Raw genomic sequence first — 27,047 nt, 5'->3', positions numbered from 1 at the left:
CAGATATAGGAATCAAGTGAAGGCTTTGCAGGGAAATGAGAATCCTGCTTAGTCTAAGGAGTATTATGCTTGATCTGTCTCACCATTTTAGACTTAGAATTGCACTCCAGAAACAAGGGCAATCACAACTGCCTATTAACAGTGCTTCTCAAACTTAATCCTGCATCAGAATCACCTGGAAGGCTTCACAAACTAGACTGCTGGGTCCAACCTCAGAGTTTCCAGTTCACTAGATCTTATGCAGAGCTTCACAACTGCATTATTAACAAGTTTCCAAGTAATACTGGTGCTGCTTGTGTGGAAACCACAGTTTTGGAGTCCTTCGCTCAGGTTAAAAGCTTCAGTCCACAAGAGGACTTCAGACTAGCAGCCTCCTCTGGATCGAGAGTGGCCTGGATACCATTTAACTTGCATTTCTGGAAATTTGCTGAGACTTTCAGCATAATAGACAGCCTAGCCTCACTTTTAGTTGTGTGTGGTGAGCCAGATGGACCTGCCAGCCAGTGGCTCTGACCCATGGATGTGAAAGGCTTGATGTGTCAGCCTGGAATTTGCTGTGTTAGCCTGGGATTGGTTGAATCTTGCTCATTGAATGGGAATTGCGTTGGTTTTCTGGCATTTCTAGATAATGGTGGTGTTCAAGATGACCATTCCATCCAGCCCAGATTTTCATGTACAGTGTTTCCAGCAGGAGTTATTAAATTCAACCCACTCACAAGCACAAGTAAACTTGGCCTTTATTACATATTACTCTGCTGAAAGCCTCACAATCACAAGTGCTCTTGGCCTTTCTAAATATGTGGTTTCGGAGACCACAGCCTTCTCTTATTTGCTAGTCTGAATTCTGAAATAAAACACAACTTTGGAGGAAAACTGTCTTTCTGAGACTCTTACAGGAACAGACTAATCTTTGGGAGCATCCATATTGCCTCTAAGTATAGACCGTAGAGATTCGCTTGGAAGCAGTTCAAAGAAGAAAGGTGGGGTTGTGGAAATGTCTTGATATGTTTTATGTAGGTGTCCAACAGCTTAGCAGCTCAGCTGCAATCCATGTTATCTGCCCGACTGCCCTGTGAGCCACACAACACACATGCTTCTCAGCTCTCATGGCAGTCCAGTTTCATAGAAGTCTGCAGTAGAGTGGCCTTTGCCAGTAATGACCTTGGTTATATAGGTTATTTACATGGAGACTACTTGTTGGGCCTGCACTGGAATTCTGTTGATTTGTACCTAATGTCCACTAGAAATACTTCCCTCCCAGCCTGAACCATAGTGCAGCTATATTGAGTTCAATTTTCCCTACAGTCTCGTCGTCTCTAAATGAAACCCAAGGCCTCATGCATGCTAGGCAAGCACTTTACCACTCAGTTACGTCCCCAGCCCTGAAATGCGATTTTGAACTTCAAAACTTTCCTTGAGCACATCTTCCCCAATGTCTTACTGAAGTGGAACTTTGCCCTAAGCTTCTTCCTTTCCATACAAAAAGTCTCAATAAAGGCTCTAAGTAAGCCCATTAAGGTGAAACTGGGAAAGAAATATGGCCAGTTGTTCTTTTAAGGGTCCAGGTTTATAAATGACTTAATGTACGTTGTCAGATACAAGTTTGATTATGCAGTGATTCTAAAAGCACGGTTTTTGAAGTGTGGAGCATGCTCAATAAGGGAATTTAGTCTGGAAGGACCTTGTTTTTGCTGAAGGGTATAGCAACTAACTTTTGCTGTATAAGAAACTACTCCAAAATAAGTGACTTAAAATACTTTAACTTAAAGTTCCCTGGTTTAGCAATTTGGGCAGGGCTCATCTAGTGGTTTACTTGGCCTGGGATGTGTTTTCTCTGAGAATTGAAGTCAGCTGCTAGCTTGTTCGTGGGTTGGCCATTTTAAGATGAATTGCCCCAACTGAAATAGAACATCTCTGTTCTGTGGCTTCTCCGCTCCAGCAGGCTAAATTTGACTTGCTCACATGACATCTGGGCAAGGTTCCAAGAGGAGGAGGAAAAGCGTGCAGGCTCTCATGAAGCCTAACTTCCACACTGGCATGGTGTCACTTCTGCCACATTCTACTGACCAAAGCAAGATAAAAGTCTTGCTCACAGTTTTGAGGAATAAAAATACACTTCAGTTTTGCACTGGAAGAGCTTGAAAGTCACATTGCCAGGGCCCTGGATATGGAGAGGAATGAACTGTGGCCATTTTTTGTGATGGAGTGCACAGGAGCCACCTCAGTACCCTTGAACATGCTATCTCTTCCTAGAAATCTGTTTCATCCGTTTTCATGCCTCGTCTTCCTCATCTTTCAAATCTTAGCCTAATTATCACCTTTCCTAGCGGTCTTCTTATGAACCTGCCATACTATTCTCTATGTAAATTGTTTTATCCTTCTGTGTACTTACCTCTTTCTAAAACTTTGCTTTATTTTTATCTTTATTGTTTTCTGTCAAAACTTTGCTTTATTTTTATCTTTATTGGTTTCTGTCAATTAGATAAAGAACAAAATTCCATAAACTCAGGGAATAAGTTTATCATTTTTTGCACTATTGTTTCAATTTTATTTATCATACTGCCTGACATATAATAGGTCCTCAATACATAGTCCAAAGAACAAATCAAATGAATGATGCAGTTGATATGATCTATCTGATTGGGGAAAAGTTTGAGAATCTTAGCAGAGGATAGAAGGGCTGGGTTGGCCATTGTAATTAGCAGAGAATGGAGGAGAATCAAAGGAGATCAATAAAAAGAAACCATCCAGGAAGCTCTTTTCCAACTATATGAATGTCCTTAAGAGGCTCCTGCTATAATTTTCCCTGTCTCTGTTTCTCTGTCTCTCTCATGCAATCCACTACATAGGGGATTAAAGTATGTTGGGACTGGCCGGCGGGGTGGTGGTGGTGGTGGTGGTGGTGGTACATGCCTATAATCCCAGAACTTGGGAGGTTGAGGCAGGAGGATCATCAAGAGTTTGCAGCCAACCTGGACCATGTAGTGAGTTCAAGGCCAGCCTGAACTACCTAGGAAGACTCTGTCTCAAAACAGACAAACAACTAAAATAAAGTATATTGGGGCTTAGAAAGGACCTGGAAGTCCCAAATGACTTATAGCAATTTTTATGTTTAACAAGTCATGACTATATCACCAGAAGAGTTAACTGATGAGAAATCAGGATTTCAGTGGAGGAGAATTGGATAAGGGACAGGGTATATATGACCTTGAAGGTCAACTATGAACTGAAATGTATGTATCTGTGTCAATCTTTTAAACCCTGAAGCTTTTAGCATTCAAACCACTTTCAATGGATAATTTTTCTGAGGTCCAGGCATATTCTCAGCACTACCTGGCTGGACTCTAGGAAAATGGCTCTTACCTACACTGATTTTGCTCTCTGGATTTTCAAAATATCTGTTCACATTTTTGGGTATTACAACTGGGAGAGTGTTATCACACGGTGGGTAGAGATATCACAGAGGTCAGAGATAATGACAGACATTCTACAAGGCACAGGACAGCACCCACAACCAGAGTTAGCCATTCTCAAATGTCAATAGTATAGATGCTGAGAAATCCTGCATTGAAAAAAGGTCTGAGATAAAGACCTCAGCGGGCACTGATAGCAGGAAGATCACAAGTTGTTTTTTCTTACCATGAACGCATTTCACTCCAGACCAGAACTGAGGTAAGGCACACGAGATGCTCCAAGCATGCATTTCAAGAGGCATTTGGCAAGCTGGTAAGAGAGGGAGGTAAGGGAATAGCAAGATCCTGCCTTCAGTCCCCAGTACCACAAAAATAATTACCAAGATCAGAAAAAGAAACAATAAGCGTTTATTCAGATCAGGATACACTACCAAGAGGGCCAGCAGGTGAATCTCCAGGAGACCAATCACACCATTGGGGTGAGAGAGGAGGTTTTATAATGGACTGATGATGCAAGAAAGGGCCTCAGTGAATGTAGGTATCTCAGGAATACATCTTCCAGGGCTCCTCTCCCTTGTTTACTCTTCTAGGAACACCTGCACTGGATCTAGAGTTGTACATCAAAGTTGCAAATTGAAAAAGTTGTTTATTTAGACCCCACAGAAGGCCCCTTTTCACTGTGAGATTTATTTTTTCCCCACTCTCTTTCAGTCAATAGTAGTGTATTATCGTAGGACTGTTCAGTTTGAGCTAGGCAGGATTACTTAAAGAGGAATGATTTGCTGCTGAGGATTTTAACTCTTTTGTTGCCAACTGAGAATCACCACAGTATTCACCCTGTATGTGCATGCTCCTGACAGTGAATGTCTCCTTAAGTTTTGTGCCAAGATTGGAAAACTTATCCTACTATGTTCTTGAAAACATTAATTGGCTAAGCTCTTAAGTCGTCAACCTTGACATCTTACCAGCTGGTGCATGCATGGCAAGAGTGTGGAGAAGACAGAGTTGGGATGAGCTCATGTGGCTCCTTAGGGAGTAATAGCATGCTTGGTGAGAGACAAACCAACTATTGGCCATGCTGCCACGTGCTATGCAGCCTGACCAAAGGACTCTACATGCATTGGATCTTCTCAAGGTGAGAAACCAGTGCTACCACTTCCTCCTGTGACAACCACTTCCCCTGGAAATCTGGCAATGTACTACAACTAAGTGTAGAGGAGGGAAGAATTGTTGAATTCAAAAGGTTTCAGGCCTCTGGGGTTGCAGGGTTAGTAGAAGTAGCAGTTGGAGAGAATCCTGTGTTCTCCTGGATCCTAGATTCAGGTGAACCATCACTCCATATGTTTTGGATTTAGGAATGACATGGGCAGCTCCATGATCAATGTGGAGGGTCAGATAAATCATCCAAGGTAAAATAAACACCAACACACAGGTAATAAAACGGAATTCTGAAACAGAGCTCAAGGAAAGCTATGCAGTAAAAGAAGCACTTTTGGAGCAGTTGAGTAAGGGCCTCTAACTTCCAGCCAATTAGGATAGGGTTCTTTTGCTGAATTCAGGTGGAAATCATGAATCAGAAAAGCATACAGCTCTGCTAACAGCCCTGAAGCCACTGGTCAACACTAGTTGATACTGGATTCCACTGGCTGACACTGCGTACTGCTGGGCTCTGTCACTTCTTGCAGTGTCAGCCAACACTGGCTTATACTTGAGGCTATTAGGAGACTCTGTTGGGAGCCCATCTCTATGACTGCCAGCTGCCAATTGTTGATGCTGGTTTGTGCCAAATGCCGTCAGGGGTCTCTGCGGGTTGTTGCTCTCTGTCAGTGATCTTTACTGGGTACTGGTCTGGAGCTCTTCAGGGCTAACAATCCCGAGTGCTTGTTCTTCTTTCTTGTAAAGTGATGACTGTGTCCACACTACTCAAAAGAAGAATTCTGAATAGATTTACAGGACCTTTCAAGCCCACATTACCTGACAAATAAACCACCAGTACATTTGCAAGACCACTCATCTCAGTTTTTATTTTAACATGATAAGAGGGTCTATACAGAGGAGGGAGCCCTCCTAGATTAATGGAAGTGCTGCATAAAAATAGTGTCAGACCTGTGATTGGTCCAAGTGCAGGCCTGTGAATGGTCAAAGTGGTGGCAGGCTCTAGGATAGCCACAGCTGTCATGGCTATGATTTAGTGAAGGACCTGGAAAAAGAGTTATTTGATTGGCAACTATCTCATCTCCGAGAAAAATGGAGATGCTGAAACCAAGAAATCTTTGGGAGAACTATTTGTGTTCATTAGAGCCTATTTGGGTTTGGGGATGTTGGATGTCAATAACACGTCCAGATTCCCCCCATTTGTGATCTTAGCCAGCTTTTCAAAGAGGCAGCAGCAGAGGTTTCTGAAATGGTGGGAGTGGAGAAGGGACACTGACTTCTCTTCTCTTTGAAGTGGCCCAGAGGAGAGTGGCTGCTAAATAATCAGGTAGAACACCCAGGCAAGTTGTCCCTGTCTCTTGTGTAGGTGAAGCAGATCAAAAGGAATGTGTGGGCGCAGAGAAGGACTGGACAGCATTTGCCAAACCACACACCCTTCAAGCAGCAAAGCAAAGGGAAGAGTTGCACACTTCTTGTTTTCAAACCCACTCTTCCATGGAAGCAATAAGCATAACAGCAAGAACAATCAGAATCAACTTCTCTAGAACTCTAGAAATTAACCAAAGGCTTACAATAATCTAACTCACATTTATTAAATAAAAGCAGCTAAATCTTGAAACAAACAGCAAACTTTAGTGGGGTTTAACTCACCGAATTCTAGTATCACTCTCTCCAGCTCGATGGTAGCCATCAAATCTTAAGCCTGCTGGGTACTGATGAAGGGATGAGGGTGTTGAAGAATTACCGGCATCTGTCTTGTCTGGCAGCTCCCTGAAAAGCTCCAGTCTTAGGGTTTGTCTTTATTTATTCTGACTCAGAGCTTCCTGAGTGAAAAATCTTAACCCTAATTCATTTTTGCAAAGAAACAAGTAGCAATGGCTCAGTATCACACAGCCATCTGCGACAGTGCTAACATTTGGGGCAAACACAAGGCTGACCAATGAACTTGGAAGAAAACGTGAGATGCTCAGAGGGGCCTCTGAAAGGCTCTAGTGTATTTTGGGGACATACAAGTCCACTCTGAATCACAAGACTGTTTACAGATGTAAGAAAGACCTCAGGTGACCTTCTTATCTTTTGCTGACTTTGAGGCAGGGCACACTTAGGAGGTAAAGTCTAAGGCAGAATTATCAACTGTCTCCTAGACCATGGAAACCATGTCCCAGTGTACAGAAGGGTATCTTTGACAAAACTCGAGACTTACTGGTTGAAGGCATTAAAGGAAATCTCTGACCAATCATTAGCTGACCACTAGGCTAAGCAAGCAGAGTGGCCTCACTCAAAAAGATGAGAGATGTAACAGAATTAGTCCTGAAATACATTAAGCAAACAGCAGCGACACAGCAGCAGCAGTAGCAGTGACAACAAAGAAACAACACAAAACCCCAGGGAAGGATCTGATTTCCAAAACTGTCATATTGTAATAGTTAACTCATTCAATTTTCAACAAAAAAATTATGAAGTCCACAAAGAAAACATATGAAGAAGAAAAGAACTAATAAATGAGTTCAGCAAGTTTCCAGGAAACAAGATCCATATAAAAATTAATTGCTTTTCTAAACACTAGTAATAAACAGTATGAAAAAACTAATAAAACAATTCCATTTATAATAACACAAAGAGAATAAAACATATAGGAATAAACCCAACAAATGAGTGCAGAGCTTTCACACTGATACAATACATTGTTGCATGAAATTAAAGAAGCCCTAAATAAATGTGAAAACATCCTGTGTTCATGTATTGGAACAATTAATATTGTTACGATGGCAATATTTTTGAAATTGATGTTCAGATGGAATGTGATCCTTATCAAAATTCCAGCAGCTTTCTTTGCAGAAATTAATAAGCTGATCCTAAAATTCATAGGGAAATTCAAGTGAGTCAAAACGACAAAAGAATCTCCAAAACTTAATAAAGTAAATAATTATAATTGATAATCTCAAAGCTTATTGAAAATCTATAGTAATCAAGGTGATAGGCAGAGGCATAAGGATATAGACTAATGGAAAAGAACTGAATCCCATAACTTTTTGATCAATGTATTTTTGACAAGTTTATCAAGATAATTCAATGGTGGGAAATAGTTTTTTCTTCCGTAAATGCCGATGTGACAATTGGATATACACCTGGGTAAAATGCAGCTTAAAGTTGTAAAAGCTCTTTTAGGAAAACATGCAAATAAATTTTCATGACTTTGGATTAGATAATGTTTTCTCTTTTATTCAATTTGTATTTTTTTATTAGTACATGTTTGCAATACATAATGGCTACGTTCCTCATGAGGATTGGTACAGATGTATGACACATATGCTAACACGCCTTCATCCCACTCCTCTCCTATGCTCCTTGTCCACCTATCTCTTGATCTACTTCCCAACTGAGGAAGATATATTTTCCTACATCCTTTAATATCCATTTTTTATTTTGTACTTTACTTATATATTGGATTTCTCATATAAGAGAATCCATGTGATATTTGAGCTTGTGTGTCTTCTTTACTTAACCTTATTGCTTTAAGGTGCATCCATTTTCCCAGAGATGACTGATAGTTCCTTCTCTATGGCAGAGGAGTTTTCCATTGTGTGTGAATACCACATTCATATTATCCACTCATTTGTTGATAAGCATATGGGCTGTGTCCAACAATCAGTTCTTTTCATTTTTTTTTCCTTTTTGAGACAGGGTCTCATTATGTGTTCCAACTGGTCTCAAACTTGCAACGAACCTCCTGCCTCAGCCTCCTGAGTGCTAGGATTACAGGCATGCACCATCGTTCTCTGCTTTCAATAATCAGTTCTTATGAACTTAGTTGCTATAAACATGTGTACACATGTATTACTATAATATGATGTCTTTATTGCCTTCAGGAAGATAAATAGAAAGGAAATAGCTGAAACAAATGGAATTTTACTTTTAGTTTTTGAGGAGTCTCCACAATGATTTCTACGGTGGTCATACTGTACCCGTTTACATTCTTAACAAGTGTTCCTTTTTCTCAGCAACCACTCCAGCATTTGTTATGATTTTATTTCTTGGGGATAGTCATTTTTCTGGAGTAAGATGAAATCTCATTGTTATTTTATTTGGCATTCTTTGAATGATGAAAATTGTTGTGCATTTTTGATGTATTTATTTGCCATTTGTGCTTCTTTATCTGAGAAGTGTCTTTTCATTTCAGATGCCCATTTTTTGATTAGATGTTTAAATTTGACAACTATATTTTTGAGGCCTTGATGTATTCTAGATATTAGCCCTTTGTTTGAAAAGTAGCTGGCATAATTTTTCCTATTCTCTAAGCTGTCTCTTTATTCTTGTCAGTGGTTTCCTTTTTTATGCTGATGCTTTTAAATTTGATTTGAGCCTCATGATTCTTGCTATTATTTATCGTGCAACTGAGGTTCTGTTCAGAAAGTCTTTGCCACAGCCTATGTCTTCAAGAGTTTTACCTATTTTGTCTTCCAGCAGATTAAATGTTTCTGTTTCAATATTTACATCTTTGAGCAATTTTGATTTTAGTTTACTTCATAATGGAGAGATAGGTCTAGCTTCAATCTTCAGCATATGGATAGCCAGTTTTCCCAGCACCTTTTGTTAAAGAGGCTGTCTTTCCTCCGAAAGTATTTGGTCCCTTTGTCAAAGATAAGGTCCTCTATTCTGTTCCAGTGACCTACAAAACTTTTTTTTTTGCCAGTACCGTGCTGTTTTTGTCACTGTAGCTTTGTGTATGAGTTGAAGTCTGGGATTGTGTTGCCTTGGGCCTTTCCATTGTTTCCCAGAATTGCTTTTGTTATTCTAGGTCTTTCCTGGTTCCATATTAATTTTAGGATGGTGAATGCAAGTTCTGTGATGAATGCTATTGGCATTTTGGTTGGGACTGCATTAAATCAGTTTTACAGTTTCGGAAGTATGGCCATTTTGATACGTTGTTCTGCATATGCAGGAACATGAGATCTTTCCATTTTTGGATATCCTCCTCAGTCTCTTTCTCAGAGTAGTGTAGCTTTCATTGTAGAGGTCTTGCACTTCCTTGGTTAGGATAATTCCTAAGTATTTCATTTTACTTGATGATATTGTAAAAGGTATCAATTTACTAATTACTCTCTCTCTGTGAGCTTATCATTTATAGACAGGAATGCTACTGATTTTCAAGTGTTGAATTTATATCTTACTATGCTACCGAATTTGGTTATTAACTCTTAGGAGTCTTTGGTCGAGTTTTGGGTATCTTCTTGAGTATGATCATGTCACCAATCAATAATGATAATTTAATTTTGGCTTTTTTCATCCATATTCCCTTTATTTCTTTCTCTTGCCTAATTGCTTTGGCTAATGTTGATGAAGTGTACTGAACAGGAGTGGTGATAATAGACATACTTGCTTGTGCCTCATGTTAGGAAGCATTCAGCTATTCTCCATTTAATTTCATGTTGGATCTTGAGTTTTCACATATGGCTTTCATCAAATAGAGATAAAAACTTTTGATCCTTATTTTCTTCAAGTTTTTTCTTATCATGAATGGATATTAGATTTTGCCAAAGTTTTTCCCTCATCTATTGAGATAATCATGAGATTTTTGTGCTTGCCTTGGCTGATGTCATGAATAACAGTTATTGATTTACATATTTTAAACCATCTGTGCATTCCCGGAATGAATCCTATTTGGCCATAATACGTGATTTTTAAAATTATCTGCTGCACTCTATTTGCCATTATCTCTTTTTTGTTTGTTTGTTTGTTTGTTTGTTATCCAGTATCTTATTAGGATTTTTGCATATGTGTTCACTAAAGATATCTGTAGCTCTCTTTCTTGGCTGGATCATTTTCTGGTTTTAGAATCAGATTAATATATGCTTACAGGAGTAGCTAATATTGTTTTAAGATCTTCACTAATGTTCTTGAAAAATTCAATAGTGAATCCGTTGGCACCTGGAATTTTCTTAGTTGATAGTTTTATTATTATTATTATTATTATTTATTATTTCTTCAGTTTCTTTGACTGATGTTGGACATTTCAGGATTTTTATATCTTCCTAGTTGAGCTTTGGTAGCTTATGTATATCTAGGAATTTATCCATTTCTTCTGAATTTTCTATTTTTTTTTTTTTTTTTTTTACAGTACAGGTTCTCAAAGTAGTTACCAATGTTCTGGATTTCAGCAGAATCTTTTGTGATTTCACCTTTTTCATTTAGATTTGCATAGATTTTATTCTCTTTTCTTATTTTACTATGATTGGCTGAGGGTTTGCCTATTTTGTTTATTCTTTTGAAGACCCAGCTCTTCAGTTGCTTGATTCTATTATTTTTTCAGTCTCAATTTCATTAATTTCTTCTCTGATTTTTATAATTTCTTTCCTCATGCTAGCTCTGGATTTGAGTTTCTCTCGTTTTTCTGGGACCTTGAGTTGTCTCATTGTGTTATTTGAGTTCACATTGCTTTTCTGGTGTGGGCAATTACCACTACAAACTTCTCTCTCAAGGCTGCTTTCATTGTGTCCCACAGGTTCCAGTATGTTGTACTGGCATCATCACTGGATTTTAGGAAATGTCTAATTTCTCGCTTAATTTCCTCTGAGACGCACTGATTATTCGAAATAATATTGTTTAATTTTTATGTGTATGCATAGTTTTTATGGTTTCTTTTGCTATTGATTTCATTTCATTGCACTATGACCTGATAATATGTATAGGATAATTTCCATTCTTTTGCATTTAATTAAGCATGCTCTATGGGCTAGTATGTGGCCTATTTTAGAGAAAGTCCCATATGCTGCAGAGAAGGATATGTATTCTGTTGCTTTGGGTGGGACACTCTGTAGAGACCTATTAAGTCCATTTGCTCAATGTTTTGATTCAACTCTGATGTTCCTTTGTTATTTTTTGTCTACTTGATCTATTCATGACAGTGGGGTATTTAGGTCCCTCATTACAGTTGTACCAGTGTTTATCTGATTTTTGTGTCCAGTAGTGTTTATGAAGTTGGGCACACTGGTGTTTGAAGCACATAAGTTTGTAATTGTTGTCTCTTTCTGTTGAGCTGTTTCCTTAATCAGTATGTAGTGACTGTCTTTGTCTCTTCTGATCAGTTTTGGCTTGAAATCTACTATGTATGAAATTAGAATTAGGGGCTGGGGATTAAGCTCAGTGGCATAAGCGCCTGCCTTGCAAGCAGACAGTTGTGAGTTTGATCCCTGGTACCGATAAAAAGGAAAAAGAAAAAAAAAAAACCAGCAACAAAAAAGAAATTAGAATTGCTATTCTTGCTTTTTCCCGTGTTTCTGTTGCATGGAATATTGCTTTTCAACTTTGGATTTTTAATTTGTGAATTTCTTTTTAAATTGAATGAATTTCTCGTATACTGCATATTATTGTTTTATTCCTTTATGCATTCTGCTAATCTGTGACTTTTGATCGGGGGATTCACATTGAGAATTATTACTGAACGATACTGACTTATTCCTGTCATTGCATAATTTTATTCTGCGGATTTCCTTGTTCTTTTTGTTTCCTTTTGGTTAACTCCTCATCCTGCCAGTTTCGTATTCATTCTTTTTGACTTACTGGCATTTTTTGGCTTCAGTGTCTCTTTCTAGGATATACTTGAGAATGTTTTGTAATACTGGATTGGTGGTGATGAATTTCTTATGGTCCTTCTTGACATGGAAATACCTTATTTCTCTATCATTTTAAAAGGAAAGTTTTGTAGGATATATAAGTCAGGGTTGGAATTTTTTTTATCATTTGGGGCTTGATACACTTCAAACACTTCTGGCCATTAAACTTTGTGTTAATAAGTATGCTGTCATTTTAATGGTTTTACTTTATATGTCGTTTGTTACTTTTATCTAACAGCTTTTAAGGTTATGTCCCTGTAATGGACTTCTTGAATGTTACATGGTGTGGAGAGGTTCTCTCTTGGACATGGCTATTCAAGCATCTATGTATCTCACTTATCTGTATGTTTATTTCTCTCCCTATATTTCTGTGAACACGTTTTTAAAATGACATTTGTATAGTTTTCTGACTTTTTGCTTATTCCACTTACTCTTATTCTTATGTAATCTAGCAGCTGTTGGGTCATTTTTATATTTTCTTGTCTCTTTTAAGATGTCTTTGAATACTTATGTTTCAAGGCATCGTTGTCTTCTAGTTCTGAAATTCTATCCTTGCATTGGTTACTTTTTCTATCCATACTTTCAGTATGATTTTTAATCTCTTGAATTTCTGGTTGAAACCTTTTAATGGCCTCTAATTATTTGATATAGTGGACATTCATGTTTTGTATCATTTTGTTTATTTCTAGTAGCTCTCTTCTGAAAGTTGCTGGGTCATTTTGTTATTGCTTTCGTGATCTGTTTACTTATTTTTGTGATTCTAGTGAGTACCTCCTTGATCTGTTTTTTAGCTCTCTCTGTCATCCTTTCAAGTAATTCACGTGTGTTGCTCTTGCTATTCTCCCCGCTGATGTATCCTGCATTGGCTATGGCAGAATTGGATATTTGGGGAGGTATTTTTGTTGCTTTGTTTTCTCATGTTTCCATTGTTGTTATTTGTTTGCTTGTTTTGTTTTGTGCTGTAGTTTGAAGATGCTTATAGTGCAAAGACTTTGGTGCTAATATAGAGATCTCTTTAGTTAGTCATCTTTCAGTTATGTGCTTGGGATGTTTCTAATTATAGCCCTTTGTCTTGCCCCTAGATCTGACCACATCAGTCAATTTGGGACAGGAGGATTCAGTATAGTTGGCTCAACACCAAGCTCTCTGGGGATGTACCCTAAAAATATTGAATGCTATCAAGATAACCTGGGTGTTACCTTCACAGAAAACCCATTAAGAGTAACAATTATGTGATTCTTGTAATATAATATCAAACTGGGCATTAACATACAGAAGGACAAATTATATATCACCTTTAGTCCTAAATAGGATATCCACAGTTATAAGGTAAACATCTAGACAACGCAGGTATTGACCCACAGCTAATTTGTACTAAATATGATAGTTATATCTCTGATAATGGCAGAAAAGAATTCAATTGTAATTGTATAGAGTTAATTATCTAAATACCAATAAAGCTTTATGGTTATGCTATTAAAGATATATGGGGCTGGGAACTGGGGAGTGTGTGAAGAAAAATTTGAAACCTTGACTATTTGACTTGAAAAGTAGGAGGAAGAAGAGGGATAAGAGATCCTACTGGGGTGTAGAAGGGTGTTTTTAGAATTAGATAAAAGTAATAGACAAAATGGAGGGAAAATAAATGATAGATATATAAAAGGAGAAAAAAGATATTACATGGAGAATGAAAATAAGAAAACTTGAAAGAGGAAAAGTTTAAAGAAGAGGAAAAAATTAAAGACAACAAAGGAAAAAATAAAATAAAACTATGTTTTAAACATAAGCAAAGAAAAAGGATAAAGGAAAATTCTCCAAACTCTAATAAATTAATAAGGCCAAAAGATGAAAGGAAAAAATAAAAAGATACCTAAGTACTTATTAAAAAGGAGAAATTTCTCTGTGGTTTTCAATGCGTGGTTTTCTTTAGGATCTACAGTTTTGGGACAGTGTCCAAGTCAAGATGCATTCCCATTCATACTGGTAGATAAAGAATGCAGCCAGACATCAGATTCATGCTGGATGCAGGCACCTGCAGACAGAAGATTAAAGCAGAGACCTCAGTGGCCAACTTTGAAGAGCAATTCAGGTTGGGTCTGACCTCTCTGGCCATGGGGATGGGGATGTCTTTCTAATCACTGCAGTTGTATCTCATGGATTTTGTCACCCAGTCACTGTGGAAACATAAAACTGGGAGCCCTGAGGTGAAGCTGTGTGGTGGTTCTGAGTTTCGGCTGCAGACAGTCAGCCCTTCTCCAGTATGGTGTCTGATCAAGCAGTCTCTCAAGGAATATGACAGGCACTTGAGTTACAGTCACTCACTGAGTGTTACCAGTCAACAAGTCCCACGGAGGTAGAATCTGGAGGTCCCATCAAATCACAGCAACCACTGGTACACAGCACTGCACTTCTCCCTGAGGCCTCCTGGGGTCCCCAGAACTCACTTTGTCTTTGTAGATTAAGTCTCCCTTTTCCAGGAGCTGCAAATCAAGAGTTAGGAAGAAGTTGAAAGAAGACAGTGTGGATTGTCTCTTCCCTTCTCTACATTTTGTTCTGACTGTTTAATTTCTCTGTCGCTTTTAATTTTTTGTCAGATCCTTCCTGGTTCCTGGGATCTATTTCCAAATTTGTTATTTTCTAGAATCTGAATTCTGAATCTCAGAAAGGCTAAGTTGTAGTTACTACTCTGCTGTTTCTTCTTCTCTAGATTATGCTTTCTTTAGAGAAAACTAAAAAGCACACTAAATAAAGAAAAATCAAGTAATTTGAACATAATAAAACTACTGTTTTTCCTCAGTGTGCCATGAGGAAGTGAAAAGACAATTCACAAAGTGGTAGAATATATTTTCAAATCACGTGCCTAATAAAGGACTTGTTATCAACCGGACATAAAGAAGTCTTACAAGCTAAAAATAGTAACAGGAAAAATAATTTAATTCTACAATGAGAACAAATAAGACACAAAAGCTAAGTATAAAGGAAAAAAATAAATAGGAGCACATCAAAATTAACAATTGTGGGGGCTGGGGATTTAGCTCAGCATCTTGTAAGTGCCTGCCTGCCAAGCACTAGGTCATGAGTTTGATCCCCAATACAAACAAAACAAAACAAACAAACAAACAAAAAACAATTGTGTATATTAAAAGGTAGCATCAAGAATGAAAAGACAGAAAATATAATGGGAATTAATGTTTGCAAATTATGTGTCTGCTAAGGGGTTAATGACTAAAATATATAATAAACTACAAATCAACAGTTACAAATTCATACAGGCCAATTTAAAAATAAAATGATTTGATATTTTCCCAAAGATGTAAAAAAAAGACAATAATTACATGGAAAGGTAACATATTTTCCTGACCACTAGAGAAATGTAAATCAAAGTCACAGATCCAGAGCCAGGCATGATGGTGCACGCCTGTAATTCCAGCACTTGGGAGGCTGAGGCAGGAGGATTGTTGTGAGTTTGAGACCATCCTGAGCTTTTAAGTGAGCTCCAGGCCAGCGTGAACTGCAATGAGACCCAGTCTTAACAAGACCAAAAAAAAAAATCACATATCCATTGGAATGGCAGTTATTAAAAGGCATGAAGAATAACAAGTGTTTGTAAGGATGTGGAAAAATTGTACACTGTGTATTGCTGATGGGAATGTTGAAAGCAAGTCCTCAAACAGAGTATGTATTTAGGCTGGTCTTGAACTCACTATGTAGCCCACACTGATTTTGAACTTATAGTCATCCCCCTGTCTCAGGATCCTGAGTCCTGGAATTATAGTTGTGTGCTACTATGCCTGGCTTCAAACAGATCTTTGTTTACAATAGCCAAAAGTTGGCTGCAACTCATTGATGGAAGTATGAGTAAACATGGACATATAGATAAGTGTAGTTTATTCATATAATGGAATATTATTCAGCCTTTAAAAGGAAAGAGGTTCTGTCACACATACAATATGGATATATCTTGAATATGTGCTAAGTGGAATAACCAGTCACAAAAAGAGAAAGACTGTAGGATTCCAATTATAAGATCTGTATAGAGTAGTCAAAGTCTTTAAAAATGAAGTAAAATTGTGGATTCTAAAGGATAAGGGGCATGAGGAGTTATCATTCAAGAGGAACAGAGTTTCAGTTTTGTAAGAAGAAAATATTATGGAGATGAATGGTGATGACAGTTGCACAACAATAAACGTGTATGTAATGACACCAAGAAGTACAGTAAAATATTAGAATGAACAAAGTATCTGAGTAAGCATTTGCCCAAGGAAAATCTCCACATGCCTAATAAACACTCAAGTCAGCCAGTATCATTTGTCATTAGCAAAATGTGAATAAAAAACCGGCAACAGAGTGGCTAAAATCAGAAACAGACAAAAAGAACAGTCGGCAATGACATGGAGAAAGTGGAAACCTCAGACCTTACTGCTGAGATTGTAAAACGGAGCAGGTATTTTGAAAATCAGTCCGCAATTTCTCACAAAGTTTAAAATAAAACCACCAAATGACCTAGCAGTTTCATTCCTTGGTACATAAATGAGAGAATTGAGAACATATATCCTCAGTTACTCAAGAGGCTGAAGCAGGAGAATTGCAAGTTCAAAGCAAGCCTGATTTAGCAAGACTCTGAAAATGAAATGATTGTAAAAGGTCTGGGTCTATGGTTCAGTGTTAGAGGCCTTTCCTAATAGGCACAAGGCTCTGGATTCAGTCTCCATTACTGCAAGACCAAACAAAGACAAAAAATCCCACAAAATACCCATATATCCCCACAACAACTTATATAAAGGTTTTACAGCAGAATTGATAGTAAAAACAATAGAAAACAACCTAAATATCCACCAACTGATGAAAAGGTAATCACAGTATGGTACATGCACACAAAGGATTATGATTTGGCAACTGAATGGCATGAAGTTCTAATATACTTTATAACACAAATGAGCATTGAAAACACAATGCTACATGAAAGAAGTCAGTCAAAATAGATCACGTTACATGATTTTATTTATACGAATTTTTCAGTGTAGGCAAATATTAAAGCCTGTATGTGTGAGGGGAAGGAGAATGACTACTAATGGGTAAGAGTTTGTTTTGAGGGTACAGAAATGTTGTATAACTAAATGATAATGTTTATCCCACTATTTGGCAATGTACTAAAAGTCACTAAAATGTAGACTTTAAATGGAAAAATTTTATGAAAATGACTATTCTAATAAAACTTTTAAATCAGTGATAGAAGGTAATGTTAAAGATAGAGAAAAATTACAATTCAGAATCCATTACTACTGAGGCATTCTTGTTTTCTGTTGAAGGAAATTTAACATAGACAATAATATTGTTGTAGAAAATTAACCGTTAATGGTTTTCTAGTACAGGTTGTAGGATTGTAGTACAGGTTGTAGAATGGGAAAAACAAAAGTGAACAAATTTAATTCAAATTAAGAAAAAATGTCTATGCATATTCAGCAACATGGTCAGTGTCTTAACTACAAGCAGACAACTGGAGGCAGGAAAGTAATAGAATGTGATGGTTTGAAAGATCGCGATGACTTGAAAGACGGTGAAGGCCTCCCACTTAGAAATTTTGCTCTTCTTAAATGTTATCCTATATAACTTTTTGGTGTTTTTCATAAAAAAACCAAAAAGTTACGTTTTCTAAACTCCAATTCTGTCACAAACATGCATAATAGTTCTTCATTCAGTAGATCATATATGGGTAACCCAAACTCGAAGAGGAGAAACATCATCTTTTGTAATACTTAGATTTGTTCATTTTGGGTAAGGAAAAGAATATACTTGGCATTCAAGGCCTTATACTCACCATAGAATTAGCTCTACAAGTAGGAGCTGGATGCTCTAAATACTGATATGAAGGCCTAAAAAATGTTCTTATATATAATGATAAAATAGAGAAGAAACAAGTCAGGGCTTTACCGTGGAACCAGTATTGATTTGCAGATAAGGGGGAAATGATCTTTTATCCAACTACTGCTGGAAAACTGGACGATCTATAAATGAATAGTCTTGTCAATATGAAAGCTGAAGTGCTTGATCTTTATATGAAGCAGGTAAGCTTCTGTTCATGGGATTTGAATCTCAACTACTCAAAATTTTATTCGAAGTTTGTCCAGGCATGCTGACTCTCTTAGGAAGTACAGTTTGGCTAGACACCATCCACTGACTTGCACAATCTAACTTGAAAGGACTTTAAAATCAGATATGCAGTCAGTCTTCCATTTGAGTGCTTTCTCAAGCACTCAATGGATTGAGAATATTTGTTTTAATTCACAATCTGTACTGAACATGTACAGACATTTTGCTTATTATTCCTTGAACAATACATCATAACAGCTATTTACACAACATTTGCATTATATTAGGAATTATAAGTAATGTAGAGATACAGTATATAGGAAGATGTATATGTGTTACATGTGACTACGGCATCATTTTGTGTAAGAGACTTGAACATCCATGGAATTGATATCCATGGGGTCCTGAATCCAATCCCTTGCAGACACTGAAGAACAATTGTGACGTTTCAATAACATATACAGAGATGCAATATGTATGTGCATACACACATATATCACTTCACGTGCAGTATATGTGTATATATGCTGGGCCTAGTTGTTGTACACACAGTCAAACAAAACTTAACCTTTATAACAAGTTAAGGGAAATATTTTCTTCAAGTATTATTTAACAGCTCATTCCCAAATACAAAGTCATCACACTGACCAGAAAAAATGTTATTGCTAATTTATCAAGTGATCTGACTGACCCATGTTTGGCACTAAAGTCACTACAGAAATAGAAAATAGAGAAATGAGGGTAAGCACTACAGTACTCAAAAATCTAGAATTGAAAATATTGATTCCAACTGATCTAGCACCTAAAATCTTTGGTGTTCAAGATTGCAGGCTTGCATATAATTATAACTTCCCCCAGTGTATTAAACAATATGTACATGAAGCAAGGCATTCTAGGAAAACAGAAAAATCTCAAATATCAGATACTCTTACCATTTAAACTGTTTGGAACATCACTATTGCATAGTTTAACATTCTGACAAAAGCATCTGAAATACCCTGAAAGATCAATAGGTGAGAAGTACAAGTTATATATACTAATCAGCCAGAAAAAGGAGAGAATGAGCAAGAAAAAAAAGAAATTCATAAAACTTCAAGGAAAACTCAAGTTTTCTTGATGTCCGTATTCTAATGTTCAAATTTTTTGTATCAGGAATCTAACTCAGGTCCTTGCACTTGCCAGGCAGGCACTTGTGCCGCTGAGGTGTTATCTCTGATGTCTGTATCTGAGAGTGGTATCAGGCCATTGAAGATTTGCATCTTTCTTTAAAGATATGTAATATTTAAGATATATTTATAAATATAGTTTGAAGTTTGAAGACATTTGTTCTATTTTTTAAAAAATTTTGCTTTAAATGTGTAATCCAATACTTTTGACTATTATTTTTTTTTAAAAACCAAGTTTTCAAGAGACAGAGACAAAGAGAGATTTTTTTTTTATTTAAGGAGAAAAGAAAAAAAACAGTGAAGGGGTACAAGTTATACAGATTTACAGAAGAAAAAAATGCGCAGTAGGAAATCACTAGTTAATGGATTACATATTGCCATCTTAGAAATAATTGTTCAAGTCACAAAATTAAAGCTTGTAGAGTGGACATTCCAACAATGATACTGCAAACAGTTCTGTTCAATGATCCAATAAAACTCTGTGATATCATTTTTTATCTTATACACTTAAATATACATGCAGTTATATAGTTTAGAGCACTTTCTTTTCCTCTCTTTTGTACAATGACTATTACACATTTTGGGTTTCATTGCTCCCACGGTTCTTATTGCTTTTTTGGAAGAGAGTAAAACCAAATGTGACATAACAGAACAGAATCGGTCAAGTCAAAAGGGTGGACATAATAGATAATATAAAAACATAATACAGGGTGATCAACAATGGTTACCATAATGCCTCCCGCTATCTCTAATAGAATTGCCTATATCATTAGTTGTAATACAATTGAACATAACAGTAAAGAACAAAACCGACAAAACCAAAATATTGGAGACATTGTAGGTCTTCAAAAGTAGATAAAACGAGAATGGGCGATATAATGAATCTCATTATCTTCTCAGCTGATGCCTAAACTTTCGAACCTGATACTATCCAGCAAAACAGAATAGGGGAACATCAGTCAAAAACAAGATGGTGAGAGTAATACAGGGCTTCAAATCGAGATAATAGAAAGTCAAAGTGGGTTACTATATTATATCCTGCTATTTTTTTCCCTTTAATTAAATGGATAAAAATAAAAAAAGTAAATAATGGAGTGGAGATTGAGAAAAAAGAGGGCATAACAGCGAAACAGGGCAGATCAAACAGAGAGATGTTTAAAATACTTTATATTATGTGTTGGTTAAAATGAAAGATTTCTTTTGTAAGCCTGTCATACTCATTTGAGACTTGTCTGAAAGACCAAGTAGCAGACAATTGTGTTGCTTTTTTGCTTTAAAATAGTTGGACTGAGCTGAAGCAAATTTTCCAGTGAGTTTCCCCTGGTTTGGCCAGGTTTCAAGGGGACCACGACACGTGCAAGGTGCAGGAGCAAATTCATGGAAGAACAGGATCTGAACTTTAGTTAACATTTTGATGTTTTGTTTATCATGGATTTGAGGAGCATCAATTTTGCTTTGTAAGCAATACTGCATTCAAATACTACTTGATTGCTAAGGTTTCTCGTGCTCCTCAGATTTTGTGCCCAAGATGAATGCTTTACTTTTCCCACCCTAGTCTTGGCCTTTACTTCCTTTCTTTCTTTCTTTCTTTCTTCCTTTCTTTCTTTCTTTCTTTCTTTCATCATTTATCTCGCATCTATTTTTTCTTTGCTAGTATGTGTTTGTGATACATAATATATACATTCACCTTGGGGAATTGGTACATATACACATTTCCTCTTAGTCATTTTTACTTCCCCTTCTCTTCCTCTTCCTCCTCTGGCCCCCATTCCTAGATCCCCTTCCCTTTTCTACAAAGTCTGTCTCCGTGTTTCCTACCAATTCTCTTTTATTTTGCTCTTCAAATTATTCATATTTTGAGTTTCTCATATAAGAGAAACCATGTGATAGTTATACTTGTGTGTCTCATTTATTTCACTTAGCAATCTGATCTCAAGGTATGTCTATTTTCCCACAAATGATTCAAGTGTCTTTCTTTATGGCTGAGTAGTACTCCATTGTGTATAAGAACCACATTTGCTTTATCCATTCATCTATAACCAGACTTTAGTCATCTCCTGCTCAATACCACAATATCTTTAGCCTTGATTCTGAACTCACTTCAAGGCATTGCATTCTAGAGGAGTTACCAGAACAGCAGTGGTGGCAAAGCAAAGCTCTGTTTATAGCAGTCAGGCATGTGTGAAGGACAAGAAAAATAAATGAGCTCTGAGGAGTTTTCTTCAGAGAACAGCTATTCAAATGTTCATGGATGAGGAAGCCTCTACTGTGTAAGGATTCATGGCCGACAGTTCTTGTGAATGGATCTAAAACTAATGTTCATGCTCCATTAGTATTAGCATTCACTTATTGGTATTTTAAAAAGTTGTTTCTACTCTCGCCTTTAAAATAATTGTACATTGTTTGCCTCACATAGCCAGAGGCCTTCGCAGAGACTGCCTACTGCTGTTCATTTTCTGGACAAGCAAACCAAACCCCAAAATAGAGTTGGTACTACTCATTTCAATACACAAAGCTGGAACAATTCCAGAAAAAAAAACAAAAAAAACCCAATTTCCAAGTCAGCATCTGTACTGCATTCCTGTTTTTCTGACGTCTTTCTAAAACTCCATTAAATAGTTTTTTGTTTTTTTTTTTAAAAAAAAACATAATACTTCACTGTGTAATCCAGGCTAGCTACGAACTTGCTCTGAAACCCTGGCTGGGATCAAACCCTGGCTGAGATCCTCCTGCCTCAGCCTCCTGGCATTACATGCATGTCCCACCATATCCAGATTCCTTGAAGTAATTTTTAAAATCTAAATACTCTTTGGGACAATTAATTTAAATAGTCAGTTGTCGTTGAGGCTACAGTTCCCTTTGGGTTTTATATTTGAGAAGCAGTAGAGTGAGGAAGTCAAGACCCACAGGCCTCAGAGTGAAGCAGTCCTGTGTTCTCTTCCTGTCTTGGGCCATTACTAGTTGCACATCGTTAGAGTGTTTCCAAGACTGAGTTTGTGTTCGTGGATTTTTCAATGGAGTCATAGCTGCACTCCTCTAAAGGGAAGTAGCAAGGTTACAGGAAGTGAATACCATGCACAATGTGAACATAACAGTTATTCAATGAACTTCCCAGTAGGTGCGACACAACAATGATCATCATCATGGTCATGGGGCTGTTGAGGGCCAACATACACTGCTTTGCCAACGCTAAAGACTGCTTGCTGGAAGGACTCACTGAGGACTGGCACTTTATGCTCTTTGAAATCAAGCTCCATTTCCCCCCAAATTCCCTGGTACTGTGAGTCTGCTATCCCTCTTCCAACCTCCCACCCTAAAGTTCTCTGCAGCCTATTTCATGGAAACATCCAAAAACCCCTGTTCTTTCAAACTATGCTCAGTGCTGTTCATCCTTCCCCTCTCTCTTCTCAGGGCAATTGTTACCTGTGTCTATACTCCCAGAGTATATTTAACTTACAGGCAGCCATGCCATAGTATCCAAGCCTATTTATTTTTCCTACCTTTGGGACAGGGGTGGGAGAGTCGGGATATGAGTGATCAGCCAGGTTTTCTTTGTAGTTTATTACAGCCGTTCTTGTGGCTTCAGCTGACTGCTGGAAATGATGAGTCTTCAGTGTGCAAAACCCTGTAAAACAGCAGAGGGCTGCCTTCAGAGCATAATTTGCTGTTCTCTGTGGGCTTTGGAAGCATGCAGAGCGAATACCAAGATGCAGGGCCAAATTCATGACTAGGAATATTAAGGGATCTGAAGCAGCAGCGGCGGCGGCAGCATAGATGAAGTACAAATTCTGTCTGAAATTTGTCTCTGACATCAACAGGAAAGGAACACTGAAAATTGCCTTTATGGCTGGCAAGGAGTCTAGAGATGTATATTAAAATATGCCAATAGTTTTTTTTTTATGCCAATAGTTTTGAAAGCAGATTTTGATTCCTTCTTGTTTTCACTAAAGCAGGTGGAACAATGCCAAAATGAGAATTTCCACTCATCAGAACCCCTATCATGGGCTTTCATTAAATGTCTTGTTTTATGTGGTTCCTTTAGTTCCCAATGTCTGTGCCCATGGAAATATGACAGATCAAAGGCAGTGATGGTTGTGCAAATACTAAGTGATCTCTTCTTGGCATTTCATATGTTCTTTATTTGATGAGTGAGTGCTCTGCTGCTAGTGATATTTAATTAAAAATAACCTTTTGGGGAACCCCCAGCACGCTTAATCTGACTATCTTTACCCTTGGCTATCTCTGCAGTTTTATCCAACAGTCACTTTGGTGTCACAGAGTTACACTGTGGCTGCTGGGGGCGCTGTAAAATGGTACAATCACTGCAGAAACTGGTAGGAAGTTACCTCAAAGTTTTAAAAATAGAATTACCAGTTGGTGGCCGCAGCGACTTCAGTGGCTCCCCTTGCTGGATGGTGCTGGAAGCAGCGGCAGCCATAGTGGTAGCAGAGGTCTTTTGGCGGCTTCGGTACTGGGGAGAGGTGGCTGCAGCGGGGCCCGCAGGGGTATAAAATGGCAGACTTGGAAGAGCAGAGGAGTTCCTGTTCCACTTTACATCCTTCCCAGCAATAGATGGAGCCATCCAGTTACTCTGCATCTTAGTCACCATTTGGCGTTATCAGTGTTTTTCATATTAGCCATTCTGTTCAAAGCAGTATTCAGCCATTTCGAGAGAAGTTTTTTAGTTTTTCTCTGACACATCAACAAATTAGGGAGATATGCATATTTAGGGACTTTTTGCCAGATGGTCAGAGAGATTATGTAGTTCAAGTTCAGCTGAGACTTTGCCTGGCAAGGACAAGCTGTCTTCAAGAAGATAACTCTCCTAATATTCTGTGTATAAAAGTAAATGGGAACTGTTTCTTTTGCCTGGCTATGTACCACCACCTAAAAACGGGATTAAGCAGAAGCGCCCTGGGTGCCCCTTGAATATTACATCTTTAATTAGGTTGTCTTCAGCTGTGCCAAATCAGATTGCTATTTCTTGGGCATCCGAAATTGGAAAGAATTATTCCATGTCTGTGTATCTTGTAAGACAACTGACATCAGCCATTACAGAGATTAAAAATGAAAGGTATTAGAAACCTTGATCATTCCAGAGCACTAATTAAAGAAAAACTTACTGCAGATCCTGATAGTGAAATTGCTACAAGTCTTTGTGTGTCCTTGATGTGTCCTCTAGGAAAAGTGAGACTAACAATCCCATGCCATGCAGTGACATGTACATATCTGCAGTGTTTTGATGCTGATATTTATCTACAAATGAATGAAAAGAAGCCCACCTGGATTTGTCCTGTGTGTGACAAAAAAGCTGCCTATGAAAGTCTAATATTAGGTGGACTTTCTATGGAAATTCTCAGTGAGTGTTCTGATGTGGATGAGATCAACTTCCAAGAAGACATTTCTTGGTATCCAATGAGGCTGAAGAAAGAAGCTATGAAAACATCCAGCCAACCATGTGCAAAAATATAAAGTTCAAGTGTCCTCAGTAAGCCTTGTTCAGTGACTGTAGCCAGTGAAGCAAGAAGAAAGTGGACATTACTGACCTAACAATAGAAAGTTCTTCTGATGAAGAGGAAGACCCTCCTGCCAAAAGGAAATGCATTTTTATGTCAGAAACACAAAGCAGCCCAACCAAAGGGGTTCTTGTGTATCAGCTATCTTCTATAAGGGTGCCCAGTGTGACTTCAGCTGATCCTGCTGCTATTTTGCCTTCATTAACAGACTACTCCATGCCATTCCACCACACACTAATATCAAGCATGTCACCAGATTTTCCAGGTTTGGATTTTCTTTCCCTTATTCAAGTTGATCGCCAGTACTATCCTCCTATGTTTTCGGATAGTCTCACCGTACCCTTAACAGCAAGAAGTACGTGTCTCACCACCACCAGTCCCCATGAAAGCAGTACTCATGTTAGTTCATCCAGAAGCAGCAGTGAGACAGGGCTCATAACCAGCAGTGGAAGTAGCAGTGGAAGTATTTTGGTGGGGATTCAATATTTATTGAAACATCAGATGGATTCTTTTGCTTTCTGAGAGATGAACTTAGATGACAGCAGAAAGAACCAAATAACAGGCAAGGACTTCTTACACATCCTGTACACTGAGCAGCACATACATTCAGTCATAAACAGTATCTTGAGTACTGGATTTCAATTTCATATGTTACGGGGCTGGGGATTTAGCTCAGCGGCATAAGCACCTGCCTTGCAAGCAGGCAGTCGTGAGTTCGGTCCCCGGTACCGATAAAAACGAAAAAGACAAAAAAAAAAAAAATTTCATATGTTACTAGATGGAGTCTACAAATCATTTAAAATTTTTTGTTGTGTAATGAAACAGCAATAACAATTGTGGAAATATTTTAAAAAATACAAATAGAATTACCATGTGAACCAGTAATTTTACATTGTAATCTCTCCTATATGTGTAATATACATATATATACATATATATATATATATATATATATATATATGCAAGAAGAATCACAAAGATATATCTGCACATTCAAGTTCATTACAGCATTATTTACAATAGTCCAGCAGTGGAAGCAACATACTGTTGATCAGTGGATGAACTGATCCATTGATGAACTGGTAAACAAAATGGAGTATATACAGACAATGAAATATTTAGTCATTGAAAAGAAGGATGCTGGATGTGGGGTGTAAACTTGTCATTGACATGCTCTGAGAACATTAGGCAGGAGGATTGAAAGTTCAAGTCCAGCCTGGGCAACTAAGCGATTTAGGGAGACACTATCTCAAAGTAAAATACATAAGTAAATAAATAGGCTGGGATGTAAGCTCAGCGCAGACATCCTGTATTCAATCCCCAGTACCAAACAGAGAGAGAGAGAGAGAGAGAGAGAGAGAGAGAGAGAGAGAGAGAGAAAGAGAGAGAGACAGAGAGAGAGAGAGACAGAGAGAGAGAAAGAGATAGAGAGAGAGAGAGAGAGAGAGAGAGAGAGAGAGTTTGAGAGAAGAAATCTTGTCATATGGCTGAACACTGTGGACATTACGCTACGTGAGATAAGCCAGTCACAAATATTGGAAAATGTGCTAAAATTGCATATGAATGTTACAACTTGTATCTAGATGTCTCATCAAAGATTTACATTCTTGTAAGTGAAGCTTTTTGGAGCTGGCTGGATCTAGGGTATGTGATATTGATAAGATGGGTACATGATACTAAATTAACCCACTGATTGGAATTAGCACAGTTCTGCATGTGGCTGAATGGATTTACTGAAGACAGAATCTCCACCCTGGGTGTGAGTAGCACCACCAAAAAGTTTGGAGCCTGCATGAAATAAAAAGATAAGGAAGGTTTACTGCTTCTCTGCTTGCTTCTTCCTGCCTGCCCACTATGAACGGTTTCTCCTCTGTGATGCCCTTCTGCCATGTTGCTATGACTTGGAGCTAGTTGACCATAGACTAAAACTTCTACAAACTGTGAGCTAAATAAAACTTTCCTCATTTAACTGTTGGTGTCAAGTATTGTGTTCCACCAATGAGAAAAATAACTAAGACGGTATGTAAAGTCATCGTGTCTTTTTTCATCATGGTATTATTTCAAATGAACTGAACTAGCTTTACTTCCATCTAA

General features: G+C 37.7%; 1 protein-coding gene across 1 annotated transcript in view; it reads left to right on the top strand.

The window, feature by feature from the left end:
- LOC100725700 (E3 SUMO-protein ligase PIAS2-like) overlaps window positions 1–25,475 on the top strand; it is an 85,776-nt gene extending 60,301 nt beyond the window's left edge. Inside the window, 5 exon segments of the mRNA XM_013144402.1 lie at window positions 23,686–23,905; window positions 24,075–24,289; window positions 24,292–24,487; window positions 24,489–24,955; window positions 24,958–25,475. Of these exon segments, the coding sequence (XP_012999856.1) occupies window positions 23,686–23,905; window positions 24,075–24,289; window positions 24,292–24,487; window positions 24,489–24,955; window positions 24,958–25,475 (1,616 nt within the window).
- Window positions 25,476–27,047: the final 1,572 nt, after the last annotated feature.

This window comes from Cavia porcellus, unplaced genomic scaffold (genome assembly GCF_034190915.1).
Source record: "Cavia porcellus strain 051 isolate PalLab524CR breed Dunkin Hartley unplaced genomic scaffold, mCavPor4.1 scaffold_3, whole genome shotgun sequence".
In the NCBI taxonomy this organism is placed as follows: domain Eukaryota; kingdom Metazoa; phylum Chordata; class Mammalia; order Rodentia; family Caviidae; genus Cavia; species Cavia porcellus.
The sequence above is the reverse complement of the archived record's forward strand: the minus strand, read 5'-3'. Positions and strand labels throughout refer to the sequence as shown.